The sequence below is a fragment of the Mustelus asterias genome, chromosome 9, assembly GCF_964213995.1.
Source record: "Mustelus asterias chromosome 9, sMusAst1.hap1.1, whole genome shotgun sequence".
In the NCBI taxonomy this organism is placed as follows: domain Eukaryota; kingdom Metazoa; phylum Chordata; class Chondrichthyes; order Carcharhiniformes; family Triakidae; genus Mustelus; species Mustelus asterias.
In genome coordinates, this window is record NC_135809.1 from 107,657,912 (window position 1) to 107,674,599 (window position 16,688).

General features: G+C 42.9%; 1 protein-coding gene across 19 annotated transcripts in view; it reads right to left on the minus strand.

Annotated features, from left to right (window-relative positions):
- The window catches only part of sox6 (SRY-box transcription factor 6), a 636,409-nt gene that overhangs the window by 374,021 nt on the left and 245,700 nt on the right, over window positions 1-16,688 (minus strand). For all 19 annotated transcript variants that reach the window (XM_078220783.1, XM_078220782.1, XM_078220770.1 and 16 more), the window contains one exon: window positions 1,056-1,302. In XM_078220783.1, the coding sequence (XP_078076909.1) occupies window positions 1,056-1,298 (243 nt within the window). In that variant the 5' untranslated portion in view covers window positions 1,299-1,302. The remainder of the gene's footprint in view (window positions 1-1,055; window positions 1,303-16,688) is intronic.

Here is a 16,688-nt window from a genome sequence, read left to right on the forward strand (position 1 = left end):
ATAACTGAATATAAACTGTCACACTCAGTCTTAATGTTTTCTTTAAATATGTAAATAAAATCTCAGCATTATGGTCAGACTTGATCATCAAAGTGCTCTGTGTTTCATGCTGTGCAAAGAAATACTTGATTCCTTCATTCCCTGCCTTGGTTCAGCTATTAAAGGCAAACAAGACCTCAGAAGCAAATATACAGGGGGAAGAGAAGAAATGGAAGATCCATCAGGCTAGCAATTATGAAGTTTTCTGTTCCCTAAACCTTTCCTCGTCTTTGACTTTGCAAGTTCTGAAGTCAAAATCTCCTGGGTGTTCATCACCAATAACTCATTCAAGTGTATCATCTGAATGAAGGGAGGGGTCCTTTAGCAGATTATAGTGAAAACTTTAGATCAGTTCCAATTTTTTTTCTTCATTAATAGGCAGATTATGAATAAAATGTATCTTTAGACGGGTACACACTTCAGAGATAAAATATCTTTCCCAATAGTTCAGAAAGCGAAATGCTTGGGGAGGGAGAGATCTACGTGTGTGTTATTCCGTGCATAATGTTCTCCTACGGACACACCTGCCAGGCTTAGATACCAACCGTGATCAACCACTACCTGAATGAGGTATGCCAGGCTGCTGACACCCTTTGACAGAAGGAAAGGGTAGAAAAATAGGAAGAAAACTCTTCTCGCCATCAGAGAATCAATTTTGACAATGCAGAAGGGTGAATTTTGGCTTTTACTGATGGGCAGAAAACAAGTAGTAATGGTCTGCGCCCCATTTTATGACATATGCCCAATAGTTATTTCTATAAGTATTGGATAAGAAAGATATGCTGGGACAATCTCCACTGTCATCCATTGTCCTTTGGTGGCAAAAAGTGAAGATTCATCCTGGAGCCAGTTGTCCCACAGCACATGGCATAGATAATATTCATTTGGCTGTTAGGACATATGACTGCACATGCAGACGATGAGGTGAAAAGTCAGAGCCTGGGAAACACAAAGACTCAACCTTAGTAGATGAAAAAGATACTGAAATTGAAGGATCATTTGGGCTGTGTACTTACCGCTCTGTGCTGGGTAGTAGCCATGTTTTCCCAATCACTGTCTGGCTGGAGGTTGCCGACAACCGGTGGTAGCTCCTCAGGGTGAGGTTTGTTGATTACTAACGTATGCAGGGGCAGGTGTGCGGCTGTGTGCTGGTCATTGAGCTCCTCCCTTTCCCTCTCCCGTACCAATCGTTCCTGGACCATTGCTTCCTCTCCATCAGCAGAAGAAGCATACGGAGAGGTGGCTTGCTTGGAAGACATTTTGCTGTTGAACATAAAGAAGGGCACGGATTCAATGCGAACAGTAAGGATGCTTTAACATTTTGAGCAAATAATTTAAGTTTTCAAAATGCATTGATTTACCAATATGGTTAAGATGTGAACACAGAATAATTATTTCTAAGGTAGGAAGCATGGTCAATTCTGGGATTCTCACAAAACTGGAGACATGAGAGGAATCTTGAAGTTTTCCAATTGACAAACAGAATTGTGGCACTGCAAAAATGTTGGGAAATCACTCTTTTTGGCTGCTGTTACAGACATTCCTATCAAACCAATGGCCTACCTTTGGATGGCAGGAGCACCAGTCTGAATCAAGCTTTATGTTTAGATCACTGCCAAATTGGGGCAATAATAGTCAAGGTGTGCACTAAGCAATTTGGTAGCCTATCTCAGTAATCAATAAACACCTTACATCAATTGCTCTGGCAATGCCCCAATCCCAGACACACTCCATCAGCATCAGCTGCCAGTCCAGTTGAAGAGGAGCCCAGCTGATAAGGTTTCATTGATTACTTGTGGAAATGTTTCTCCACGCTCCACAAAAATCAATCTGGTCCACTGCCACACAACACTTCCACACATCACGCAAACCAGCCTCCCATCCATTGTCTCTGTCTACACATCCCGCTGCCTCGGCAAAGCAGCCAGCATAATCAAGGACTCCACGCACCCCAGACATTCTCTCTTCCACCTTCTTCCTTCAGGAAAAAGATATAAAAGTCTGAGGTCACGTACCAACCAACTCAAGAACAGCTTCTTCCCTGCTCCTGTCAGACTTTTGAATGGACTTACCTCGCATTAAGTTGATCTTTTTCTACAGCCGAGCTATGACTGTAACACTAGATTCCGCACTCTCTCATTTCCTTCTCTATGAATAGCGCGTTTTGTCTGTATAGCGCGCAAGAAACAATATTTTTCACTGTATGTTAATACATGTGACAATAATAAATCAAATCAAAAACTGGTCCTTTTCCTACCCTCCTCCTGAGAGCAGAACCACCCCCCAAACTCAATCTCCAGTCAGAAGCCAGCAAGTATTTCTGGGAGGCATGTTTACAGCCTGCTGGTTTTATGCAAGAGTGAATGTTAAACATCGTGAACTCCGACATATTGAAAATGGAAGGTGGAGATTATTCAAAACTAGCAGTAATTTCTCCATGTTTTCCCCCTGGTTTTTCCAGAAAAAGCATCAACCACAGTTTTTAACAACAGGTTGGCAATCCGTTTCCAGACATTCACTGATATCTTTTAGAGCCAGGCTTTATAAGACCATAAGATATGAGACATAGGAGCAGAATTAGACCACTCGGCCCATCGGGTCCGCTCTGCCATTCAATCATGGCTGATATTTTTCTCATCCCCATTCTCCTGCCTTTTCCCCATAACCCCTGATCCCCTTATTAATCAAGAACCTATCTATCTCTGTCTTAAAGACACTCAATGACCTGGCCTCCACAGCCTTCTGTGGCAAAGAGTTCCACAGATTCACCACTCTGCGGTTTAGAATTGCATCAAAGCTATTTGGGGATCAGGTCTCCAGTTTTGTTTCTCTGCGCCCCCCCCCCCCCCCCCCCCCCCAACCTCCCAGTTTCCAACTCCTCCCTTACAATAGCATTCCTCAAATCAGGGGTGGGATTTTCCGGCTGCACTCGCCCCAAAACCGGAAATCCCGCCCAAGGTCAACGCACCTTTGTATTATCCGCCCCCTGCCTTCCATGATTCTTGTGGCGGGTGGGGTGGGAAAATTCCAGTCCAGGAATACAACAAGGTGGAGCATGTGTCACCCACCACTCTGTGACTGTCTCATTTGTTTTCCAGCTAATTTGTAACAATTGATTTTGGATAAGGTGAATAAATATAAAACTCAACATAAAAGACTACTTTTAACATATCAATCTGGACATACATACAGTCACATGAACAAACAAACATACGAATTAGTAGCAGCAGTAGGCCAATCAGCCCTTCAAACCTGCTCTGCCATTCAGTAAGATTATGGCTGATCTGATTGTAACCTCAACCCCACATTGCTACCTACCCCTGCTTGTTAATCAAGAACGTAGCTCGCTCTGCCTTAAAAATAATCGAAGACTCTGCTTCCACTGCCTTTTGAGGAAAAAAGTTCCAAAGACTCACAACCCTCAGAGAAAAAAATTCTCTTCATCCCCGTGACCACCTTATTTTTAAACAGTGACACATAGTTCTAGATTCTCCCACAAGAGGAAACATCCTCTCCATATCCACCCTATCAAGATCCCTCAGGATCTTTAGTCAAGTTACCTCCTACTCTTCCTGAACTCCAAGCCTAATCTCTCCAACCTTTCCTCATTGGACAACCCACCCATTCCAGGAAGATCTTCTCTGAACAACTTCTAACATATTAACAGTTATTTAAGTAAGGAGTCCAATACTGTGCACGACACTTGAGATGTGGACAACAAATTCCATCAGTTTGCTGATGTTTGACCAGTGACTTGATTGGATTTGTCCTGATTTTTATGAACAGGGCATACCTTAAGCATTTTCCACATTGTCAGGTCGATGCCAGTGTTGTAGCTGTACTGGAACAGCTTGGCTAATGGCACAGCTAATTTTGGGGCATAGGTCCTCAGTACTAGACCTGGAAGCTATGCAGGGCCCATAGCTTTTGTTGTATTCAAGTGCCCTCAGCCAATTAATGATTATAACAAACTGGGAAACATAGCACTAGAGCCAGGAGTGTATCAGTTTGCATTCCCCATGCAGAAAAGGATTAGGACTTATCAGTATTAAAGAAAAGCATAAGGAACATTTTGCACTCACTATATTTATTGAAAGATGCCTTTTTTCACATAATTGGATAGAATCATAGAATCCTACAGTGAAGAAGGAGGCCATTCAGCCCATCGAGTCTGCACCAACCACAATCCCACCCAGGCCCTATCCCCATAACCCCATGCATTTACCCTAGCTAGTCCCCCTGACAGTAAAGGGGCAATTTAGCATGGCCAATCCACCTAACCCACACTTCTTTGGACTGTGGGAGGAAACCAGAGCACCTGGAGGAAACCCACGCAGACAAGGGGAGAATGTGCAAACACCACACAGTGAGCCAAGCCAGGAATCGAACACAGGTACCTGGCGCTGTGAGGAAGTAGTGCTAACCACTGTGCCACCGTGCTGCCTGGTGGCAGATTAATAATTATTCTGTTCAGACTCAAGCATGTATTGTTCCCCCGACCCTCCATAAATGTTATCATATGCAGGAATTTTTCAATGATAGATTCAATAGGACACTTCAACTGTTCTCACTACACTGTGGTAACTCTCTACCTCCGAACCATCCCTGATAGATTTTCAAGGATAGAGTATCGAGACTTAGTCAAGTAAGCAGAATTCTTACTGTGAACCCATACTTTCAGGAGTGTTCAAAAGCCTCACAAACCAGGAGATCTCCTCCTTTAGGATCTCAAATGAGGCAGCGATCGGGAAACTGAAATAGGCCTATGGACCTCTGGCTCAAGAAGAGAGTCAAAAATCAGTGAAGCTTCCTCTTCCTGATTGCTATTCTGTGACCTTCAATGGAAAATGCCTGTGTGTGGGCATCTGCTGAGTAAAAGATTGAATACATCCACAATGGCCTCATAGTAAATGTGGACAAGCCCATATATGAAGAATGACAATTTGGGCGAGGTGCTTGAGCACATTTCATCCCGGTGGAACCTAGCATGAGTCAATGCCTTCCAAAGAGAAAATTGGAGAGGGGGGGGGGGGGCGGGGGATAAAAACCGTAGCTAAAAAATGAGCATTAACTGTATGCGAGCCAACATAATCTGTCACTCATCAGGGTGAGGGTTAATTCACTACTGGGGAATGGAACTTATTACGCTTTCCATCTGGCAACACTTTGATTCTGGCAGCAATACTAGTCATCCCTAAATTAGTGAAAAACTTAAAGAGAGTCAAAAATCGAGGATCCCACAGAATTTGCCAGCTCCACAATGAAAGCCACTCCAAAGAGCTTGGGTGTGCGCAGCATGTGCACATTCCACAAGGGATTGAAGGGCCTTCGCATTGCATTATAGTCCAAAATTGACAAGCTGATGAAAAACACATCCCACATCCACCACACCATTTACTGGCTGTGAGGGCGGGCAGACAAAGTACTTCCTTGCATTTATTAATGTCCGTGTTAAGTTATGAGTTTATTTATTTGCATCACAAGTAGGCCTACATTTACACTGCAATGAAGTTATTGTGAAAATCCCCTGGTCGTCACATTCCAGCACCTGTTTGGGTACACTGAGGGTGAATTTAGCATGGCCAATGCACCTAACCAGCAGGTCTTTTGGACTGTGGGAGGAAACTGGAGCGCCAAGTGGAAACCCACGCAGACACAGGGAGAACATGCAGACTCCACACAGACAATGACCCAAGCCAGGAATCGAACCTGGGTCCCTGGCGCTGTGAGGCAGCAGCGCTAACCACTGTGCCACCCTACATAAACAGGCACTAAGAGATGCACTGTCTGTTTAAGGTGATTCACCCTTAAGATTCCTTTTTCTCTATCAAAGGGGAACTGGACTTTATCCATAGATCGTCTGACTCTTCATTCTGGAAGTACCTTTGGTAAGATGGGCATAACCCACCCTATCACAGATTCGCTCTCACCTGTTTGATAGATATAGACTGGAGCCCCCTCTGGCTCAGTCACTGAGTCAGGTAGAGGAAGAAATAAATTGTCAGACTTCCTGCTCCTGTTCTGTTTTTAGTGACTCCTTTTGAATGGTATATATGAGTAAATGTCAGATGAGGACTCAATCAGGCCTGATTTTCTACAAGAGTCTAAATTGCCTACAGTTACAATCTGGATACACATGAGAAATGGTTGCCTGGATAATGTTCTAAAGACCTGCAAGCATCTGTGAAACTTTAGGCAACATTAGGACAAACAGTAGTTGGGGGTGGTGGTTGCGGGGGGGGGGGGGGGTCCCACCAGTAACCTTTCACATTAAAGTGCCATCATGTCACCAGTGGAGATTATGTTCTCACAATAGTCACAATCTCAAACGATTATTAGAATAAGAACATCAGAGTAGCTAACTTAAATTTTAACCATATAGAAAAGAATGTTGGCAATGATATATCAGCACACATTCTTCAACCCTTGGAGTCAGGCTCTGCAAATTAGTGGACCAGTTCATTCTCTACTGTTGGACACAAGGCAAGTAGAGTGGTCTGTGATGGAAAGTCATATTCCAGAGGGCTGTTTGATGTCAGTGATATAATCACCAGGGATTATATGACTCCCTCAAAATGCTGGAAAACAGTAGGGTGCACCAGCAAAGTGAAAACCAGAGACTCAATCACTTAAAGCTCTAATGGGGAAAAGCTGGATTTGATTATCAGATACACACACTGTTACATAGCCTTCTTCTTAGTGAAAAACATAACCTCGTACATTCAGACATGTGAGCATACATGCATAAAAATGACTCTATATCTGTTCACCCAAACATGGTTCTGGAGTTGTAGTCAATTTACAGAATCAATTAACAGGGAGTTTAAGCAAGGAGTCTTTTAAGGTCTGAAATAAGTTACTATGGTGTGTGTGGGTGAGAGTTACTACAGAGTGTGTGTATGAGAGTTACTATGGTGTGTTTGTGTGGGTGAGCTACTATGGTGTGTGTGTGTTACTATAGTGTGTGTGAAAGAGTTACTACAGAGTGTGTGTGTGAGAGTTCCTAGTATGTGTGTGTGTGTACTCCTGTGCCCCAAATACCCCCAGCACTTTGAGCTCCAAAAACATGTTCTTTATTTTTCAATGCTACTGATATTGACCAATAATTAGTGTGCTAAATTTGCAAAAAATTGTACTCATCTAAATGGGAAATTGTACAAGTAATTTCAATAACTCCACCCATTCCATCATTCATTTCTTTGGTCTTGAAACTGACCCAAAATATTTCAAATGCTGAGACTGAAATGTTCAGCTTGATCCAGTTTAGTTTCTACGTAAATGAAAAGAAGCACAACATTTTAAGTTAGTTACTGGATTTAATTATACTCGAGATCGAGAATAATGATTCTATTTTTTTTGGTTCCCAGGCCTAATGGTTGGTTCCATATGTTTCTGCCCTCTTCTTCTGAATGAGCCGAGTCTTGCAGAGGTTGGGTTCGGTTATCTCATCCATGTATCTCAATTAGTGTTGGCAGGCTATTTGACCACGTGAGCATCACAAGCCTGATATTGACCTTCCCCAGTGTCTACACACATGTTTGTCCAGATGTAGTCACTGAATTGCATTTAGTAACAGGATATATTGATGATTGTTGCTTTAGTAAGACTAGCACCATTATTCTGGAAATCCAGTAAATGCTGACATGAACTCAAAATGTTTAACAACTCAAAACCAGCCTGATTTTTGTGCTAAGACATGTGGCTACATTGACAGTGTAAACAGACACACTTCCAATAATAAAAGTTAAAGTTTGTCACACGTCGGCTTACATTAACACTGCAATGACGTTACTGTGAAAATCCCCTAGTCACCACATTCCGGCACTGTCCGGGTACACTGAGGGACAATTTAGCATGGCCAATACATCTAACCAGCATGTCTTTGGGCTGTGGGAGGAGACCGGAGCACCCGGAGAAAACCAATGTAGACGCAGGGAGACTGTGCAAACTGCGCACAGAGAGTGACCCAAGCCGAGAATCGAAGCCAGAACCCTGGCGCTGTGAGGCAGCAGTGCTAATCACTGTGTAACATTCCACTGAATCAAACATGTCTGGCCAGAATTTTCCAGCCATTCACGCACCGCCGCCACTGAAAACGAGGATGGAGAATTTGGCACTCAGCCAAATCTCCATTCACTTCAGTGGAACCAGAAAACCCCATTGGCGTGAACGACTGTAAAAGTCCCCCCATCACCTCTCCTGAATGTGCTCATATGAAGGCTGTGGTAAAAATTGCAAGGATTTTCCTTAATTTCTTGCACAGAAATTGTTGTCTATTTTGTCGGTACCCTCTGTTGCTAAATATTAACTTCCTTAGGCAGTTTGCACAGTGACGTGAAGACATTCATCTTCCCCCACACCAATTTATGCAGACACTGTTCAATCCTGACACCCAGTTATAGCGAGTTTTCTCCCTCTCTCCCCTCATCTCACAGTAACATTCTTGTCCTCGTGTTCCTTCCCCCCAGATCATGGAGCCACTTTTCATCTCTTTGCAATCTCATGCTGGCGTTCGTTTTTCAACCTCATTCTCCCCAGAAGATACTCTTCAGTGGTTCCAGGGATGAGAAACTTCAGTAATGTGGATAGAATGGGACTGTTCCCCTTGGAGAGAAAGCAGCTCAAATGAGATTTCATAGAAATGTTTAAAACCATGAGGAGGCTGGACAGAGTAGATAGGGAGAAACTGTTCCTGCTCGTAAAAGGATTGAGAACAAGAGGGCACAGATTTAAAGTGATTTGCAAAAGAAGCAAATGCGATTGCGGGGAAAAGGCAGGAGAATGGCACTAAGTTATAATGCTCATCCGGACAGCATTAGTGCAGACATGACGGGCTGAATGGCCTCCTTCAGCGCCATAACAATCCTGTCATTCTGCGATTCGAACTCCAAGAGCAGATTCTGAGAATGTCGCTGGAGGACAGGAGTGAGGAGTGGCACCAAGGGGAGAGCCAGGATCACTATAAAGAGGGGAAAAACCAGGAATGATACCAGTGGGGGTACTTGGAGCAATATTGAAGGGAGGAATGAAGAACGCCAGTGATGGGGAAATCATGCTAAGGGGAGGAGTTGCTTTTGTCTTCAAATGCAGAGAAGCAGACACTGATTGTTCATGACAAGTACTGATTGATGGCATTTATATGAGGTCAATTGTCGCATCTGTGCCTGATTTGTGCAGCTCAGTGCTACACTGGATAGTGCATTAACCAATTGAACCATCACAGTAGCAGCAGACTCAAGTTTTCTTAACAGTTTAATAATCTTTTCAGATGGTTTGGCATGTTATTTGTCACAATACACAGTGCTACATTTGTCCAGAATGGACAGAAATTGTGTCCCAGGATCAATTTGATCTGACCTGGATGCAATTAAGATAGTAACGAATTGACCCAAATCTCATCAAGATGCATTAGAAAACATTTTCAAAAAGCCCTTCCTTGTTTTTCACTTCAATCTTGCCAGGTGCACACTCTCAGTGGGTTTCACTTCAAGTGCTGGGACTGATTGAATCACAATATCCACTGTGCACAGGATCTCTGCCAGGTCCCAGTTGGGGTTGTATTACTTTGCTGAAGAGCTGACACCTTGTCTAGTCTACCTGACCTCTTTCATTACGCATAATGCTTCTGAGGCAAACTACTGGCTCCAGTACATAAAGGATCAACAGTTTGTTCTTCGAACGAAAGGATGTTCGTTCGGGTCGGGGTATCAGACGCGGTGCGAAAAACTTCTTTTTTAAAAAAAATGAACACAGCTGATGAAAATAAGAGGACCTAAAGAAAGAAGAGGATGTGAATGATAAAGAAGAGAAAACACAAAAAAGGGGATTGAAAAGGAACCCGGGGAATAAGAAACGACAAGGATGAATACTAGAAAGAAAAGAAATAAGAGAAAGAAGGGAATTAGAGAGATGAAGAAACGAAGGAAGAAAACAGCAAACGCAACTAGAGAAATAAGAACAGAGGTTCTTCTCTTCGATTGCTTGCTGCAGAGTAAATTTACTTTATACTGTATTCTGTAAAATGCACAAATCAGTTAACCTTAGGTAATCATACCAGCATTTTTCAAATTAGCAAAATCATTAACTTCCTCGTATGGTTTCTTCAAGCAAGTACAGCCTGATTAAAACGCTCATAAAGCAGTGTATAACTGTTAAAGACAAAATTTACAAATCTGTCACATGTTTTCATGAATATTTCAGTGAATGAAGTGCTTGAAATATCAGGTGCAAGATAAAATAATTAAGCTAATCCCAATTTAAATAGCAGTTTTACAAAGCAGTCCGTGTTTCAGAGAGGATTTAACAGTTATTGGTACAATTCTCAATTTATGGAGACAGCGCAGCGATTCTGTCTTCCAGGGGAAAAAAATTAATATGAGACGGGCTAAAAACTTAATATGAGGTTCACTAATCTAATTATGGACTTCCAAAATAAATATATTTTGAAAAATGCATGACTATTGAAAAAAAAAATCACAGCTGATGAACACCGGCAGTAATTTGAACCTAAATAAGATAATTTATAATGAGCAAATACTCTGATCAATTGTCTTTCATATTTAATACCAAAAATTTACAGTTGTGTTTCCTGGATGATGGAGAATACATATTGGAGAGTGGATACTTAACAGTGAGTTACAGAGCAATGACTTCAATTCAGCAGTTCCGATGTGTCAGCGACTACAAGGCTGGAGGCGACAAGCGTCACACCTCTACGTGACAACCTCAATGGAATGCCTTTGATTAGATTCATACACTTAAGGCCCACCTTCTCAACCTTGCCCCTCGCCTGAGGTTTGAAAGACATACTGGTTAGGTGCATTGGCCATGTTAAATTCTCCCTCGGTGTACACGAACAGTCGCCAGAATGTGGCGACTAGAGGATTTTCACTGTAACTTCATTGCAGTGTTAATGTAAGCCTACTTGTGACACTAATAAATAAACTTTAAAAACTTTAGGTGTGGTGAGCCTCAGGTTAAATCACCACCAGTTAGATCTCTCTCTCTCAAAGGGGAAAGCAGCCGATGATCATCTGGGACTATGGTGACTTTATCTTTTTTACACTTACAATAACCTCTTCAGCTGATTAGCTTCACTTTCCGTACGATAGGTGATTGAAGGATGATAAGGAAAGAGCGGCAGAGTGGAACTAATTGGATAGCTCTTTCAGAGGGCAGGGACAGGCATGATGGGCCTAATTGCCTTCTTCTGTGCTGGAAGATCAATGATTGTCCATGGGCAACAGCAAGATGCTGATCAGAAACACCAAACTGCGCTCCTCATAACTGTACAAACTTCAGGTTTACCATCTAGACGAGCTTTTTATCTCCATTAAAGCTGCTCTTCGGCATCATTCTAATCAAGTAATGAGAAGAGTGTCATAAAGGGAAGTCTGCATATGGAAAGTCTCCGTGCTTACAGGCACAGTAAGCCTCCAGTTCACAGTAGAGATGAACATTAAAGGTTCATGGCAACATTGGTGTACTAATAAGCCTGCCGAGTGTTCTAATCATCGAAATAAAAGTCAATTCAAATGGTTTTCATTAAAAGCAAAAAACTACAAGCCCAAGTGGCAACTTGGATTCAGCTCCATTCCTAAGGTCTAAAAGAGATAAAATGCGCATGGGCTGATCAGAGGCCGTATAACCCCAGCAATTGTTACTAATTGGACAATTTTATTCAGAAGGACTACAGTCAGATAAATAACAGCGCAAATTTGAAGATGCTCTTTTTTTAAAAAAGTAAATTGAATACTCGAGACGGAACGGATATGAAGAAGGGTCAAGAGCCAGAGGTCAGCAATTTAAGGTGAGTGGCAAAAGAACCAATAGTGACATGAGGGAAAACATTTTTACACAGTGATGGGGTAGGATCGGGAATACACTGCCCGAGAGGGCAGTGGAGGCAAACAAAATCATGGCTTGTCAAAAGATAATTGGATAAGTAGCTGAAGACTTGCGGGGCTACTGGGAAAGGGTGAGAGACTAGTTGAGTTGCTCTTACAGAGAGTCAGTATGGACATGATGGGCCAAGTGGCCTCCTTCTGTATTATAATTATTCTATGATTCTATGGTTGCTTGAAAAGGATATGGAATAGTCCACACTGCACTGAGCTCATCTGATGAAGCCAAAGAACACTGTCATGGATGTGGAGATCAAAAATGTACCATTCATTAAAACAGGCTAAGAAAAATAAATCCTTCATCTTAAAAAAAAAATCTATAATAGAAAAGGAATCTGTAAGATTTTAATTAAATTTATTGCCTAATCTCCATTTTATTTATCTTAGGTGTTGAGTCTGCATATAATGAGTGGGTTGACTATATGCAGTATCATAACACACAATTGCCAACTCTAAATATTTCTTCAAAACTCAACTTCAAACAATAACACAGCTTTATCTGCATGTTACACAACCTACTGATGGATCTTTAATAATTCCTGTGTGGTGCATTCACTTATCTAATGTTGGACTGGTGAAAATTAAGGTCAAATCTTTCCTTTGCTGGGCCTGAAAATGGGGAGAGGGGAGGTGGATGAAAAGGAGCAGTGGTTTTCAGGGGTGAATTTTTGTCATCATTCTTGAGGGGTGAGGCCTAAACATGACAGCAAGCCCGGCTTCACAGAGATTGGGTACCACTTTTAAAGGGCACCGATCTCAACTTAATGTTAAATACGTCCTTGCTCCCCCACGGCAAATCCTCCCCCCGCCCCTCCCCCAGCCACAAATGGACATTGGGACTCCTGGCAGCCAACGATAAACACTCCCAACCCTCAAACACAGGAGGGCAACCAAACCCTTAACCGCTCCCCCCCCCCCCCCCCCCCACCCCGCCGCACCCCCACCAGCATCAAGGCATCAGAGACCCCTTCCTATGGAGGCATGACCTCCCTGCTCTGTCATCCCCAACATCAGGGCATCATAGCTCCCCCTCACCGCTATGGAGACACAACTCCCTCCCCCCAGCCATCACCAGCATCCCCCCTGCCATATAATGAGGCCCCTGTTGGCATTTAATAGAGGCCCTGCCCCTTGTTCCACCCCCCCCAGACCTTCCCTTTGACAGTGCCAACATGGCAGTGGCCCAGTAGTGCCTACCTGCAAGTGCCAGGGGGCAGTGCCAGGACACTACCTAGCAATGACCCTGACCACCCGAGGGCTACACTGTCCTCTACACCCCCAGTGGGGTCATCTCGACTGCAGGAGATCAGAAGTGATTCCGGCCAGCATGGCATCACGCCAGCAGGTGGGGAGGGTAACATCTGACACCCCTGGAAGCAATGGCATTAAGCCATTTAAGAATATGTAAATCTATTCAAATTCATGGCTATCAGCTTCACGTCCCTTTTGGGCATGAACTTGATTACATCACTGGCAGGGGGCGGGGAAGATCTCATTTTGGGATCTCCATGGCACAAATCTCATTAATACCCTCAAGAGAGAGTTTGAGGCCATAACGGTATTGGCGTCCATGGGCGGCAATCTCGTTATGTCGGCAAACTCCCCTTCCGCACATGTTTGGTGTGTATACCTGTAGCTGCCTGCACACAATAGTTGTAATTCTCATGATTCAAAAGTCACCCTGTTTCATTCAACAATTCTAATTTAGCAACAGTGTCTTTGTCAAGAATGTAATGGATTTCCATTTATTTCAAGTGGGTCAACACTTTCACCAAAATAGCAGAGGACTTTCACTCACGCTGCTCTTACAGAATCCCCACAACTAAAATACATTTTTAGATACTTGAATGTAAAGGGAAACTGCCACTTCATCTTATTTTAACAATGTGGCAGGTGAACATTAATTTTGACTGACAGGTAATACACAAACAATTCTGCTCAAAGAATAAGGAGACTGCAAGCAGTAATACAACAACTTTTCAGTCCATTGGAAAGCTTGAAAGGGTATCGTGCTATACCTTGGGGTCATGCAACACAACTCTTGACTCATGATAGATATAATGTGATGGTAGAAGATGGTCAGGTGCATATGTGTGTTAAATGCTGAACTGCTAGAGATAGAAACCCCTGATGTGAAACCCCAGGCATATTCCTAATGACGGCACAGCTACAGAATATAGAAATGTTGCTTACTGGGTTGCTAGACAGCTTTGCTGTTTAGTGGGCAGGATTCTCACAAACTGCTGCAACCAATCAGTTGTTGGATTAGAAAAATAGATATATTTTAATCACTTGTATACTGTTAAGCAAGTTGTATCATCCTTGATGACTTATTTCATAAACAGATCAAGAGATTAAAATGTTAACAGTCAGAATCATAGAATCTACAGTGCAGAAGGAGGCCATTTGGCCCATCGAGCCTGCACCGACAACAATCCCACGGAGATCCTAACCCCACAACCCTGCTAACACCCCTGACACTAAGGGGCAATTTATCATGGCCAATCAACCTAACCCGCACATCTTTGGACTGTGGGAGGAAACCGGAGCACCCGGAGGAAACCCACACACGCACGGGGAGAATATGCAAACTCCACCCAGACAGTGAGGCAGCAGTGCTAACCATTGTGCCACCCATAAGTTACAAGAACATTTTATAAAACATTCTGTTTTTGCCACGCTAGGCAAGTTCTTGAATCAAGACGTTCGACACATTTTGATCACCATTACAAAGTAACTGGGAAGAAATGGAAAATTGACTTCCATGATCTTGTATGACATTTGTTTAACTTACCAATTAGATAAAGGTAAATAATCACCTTCTGTTGTGAGGTTAGCGTTTCAGAGGAAGAGTTTTTAAACCGCAAGAGTCCTTTTTGCAATCCCAAATCCCAGATTCATTTCTTCACTGGATCAACATTGAATGCAGCCAATCGGTCAATTCCCCACATATGGCAAGCGTATGTTGATGCATTGGAAAGGGTGCAGAAGAGATTTGCCTGGACATGGAAGATATGGACTACGAAGAAAGGTTGAACAAACTTGGATTGTTTTCATTGGAGCATCGGAGGATGAGGGGCGACCTGATAGAGGTTTACAAGATTATGACAGGCTTGGATAAAGTGGGTAGTCAGAGTCTTTTTCCCAGGGTTGAAGAATCAGTTACTTGGGGGCATAGATCGAGAGTGAGAGGGGAAAAGTTTAAAAGTGATGTAAGGGGCAAGGTTTTCACACAGAGGGTGGTGAATGCCTGGGACGCGCTGTCGGAGGAGCTGGTGGAAGCAGATTCTATAACAACATTCAAGTGGCATCTGGATAGATACATGAATAGGCAGGGAATAGAGGGATGTGGACTACATAAAGGTAAGAAAATATTAGATTAGAGAGGCACAGACTTGGTGGGCTGAAGGGCCTGTTCCTATGATGTACTGTTCTTTGTTTTCACAACAAGTCATGGAGTCATAAAGGTTTACAGCACAAATAAAGGCCCTTCAACCCATTGCATCTGCACCGGTCAAAGACAAACCATCTAACTATTCTAATCCCATTTTCCAGCACTTGGTCCATAGTTCTGTATGCCTTGGCATCTTAAGTGCACGCTAAATATTTCTTAAATGTTATGAAGGTCTCTGCCTCCACCGCCCTTTCAGGCAGTGAGTTCCAGACTCACACCACTCTTGGGGTGAAAAGATTTTTCCTCACATCCCCTTGGAATCTCTGCCTTTTACCTTAAACCGATGTCCTCTAGCCATTGATCCCGACACCAAGGGGTAAAGTTTCTTCTTGTCTATTCTATCTATGCCTCTCATAATTTTATACATCCTGATGACCACCCATATCATGCTCTGCTAACGTGATTCCAATATAGCAATGATGAAATCTACTCAAATAAAACAAATTCCTTCTCTCTTTGGCCTGAATACAGTTCTTAATATCAAGTGATATCAATTTTAAAAAGAAAAATCCTGGAAACAAACAATTAATAAGATAACATATAAAAGCAGTGGGACCAATGTGAGTATTGTCTTAACTGCACAGGCATCAGTCACTCCCTAAAGTGGCCAGAACAAGAAATTAACCCATTAACTATGATAGAGCAACAAAAGTAACCCTATATGATCCAAATTGGATATTCATGTCTTCCTCCTGTGGTTATTCAATCTCTCCAATGGACTGAGCAGGCATTGGTAAGACAAAGCTTGGGACAAGCTGTTAAACTGTTTTATTTACAGTGCATCAAAATACAGAGTGACTGAATGGGTGCATTACAAACAGGATATCTTCATGTAATCACAGCATCAGGGACCCGGGTTCAATTCTGGCCTTGGGTGACTGTTTGTGTGCAGTTTGCATGTTCTCCCAGTGTCTGCATGGGTTTCCTCCAGATGCTTCAGTTTCCTCCCACACTCGAAAAATGTGCAGGTTAGGTTGATTAGCCATGCTAAATTGGCCCATAGTATCAGGGGGATTAGCGTCGGTGTAGGCTCGATGGGCCAAATGGCCATCTTCTGCACTGTAGGGATTCAATGAATGTAACAAAATAGAGAACATGCCATGCTTCCTTAGATCAGTAGGTTGTTTTACTGGACTTACATGCAATGACTTCTAACTTCCCACAAGCATTTCCAGTCATCACTCGACCTCTGCCCCTCCGACCCCCTCCCCAGCTTTCTATTTAAAAACCCATCTCTACCAGTATGTCTTTCTTAGTGTTTTATCTCTCACTCTTTGCAAACAGAGAGGGAT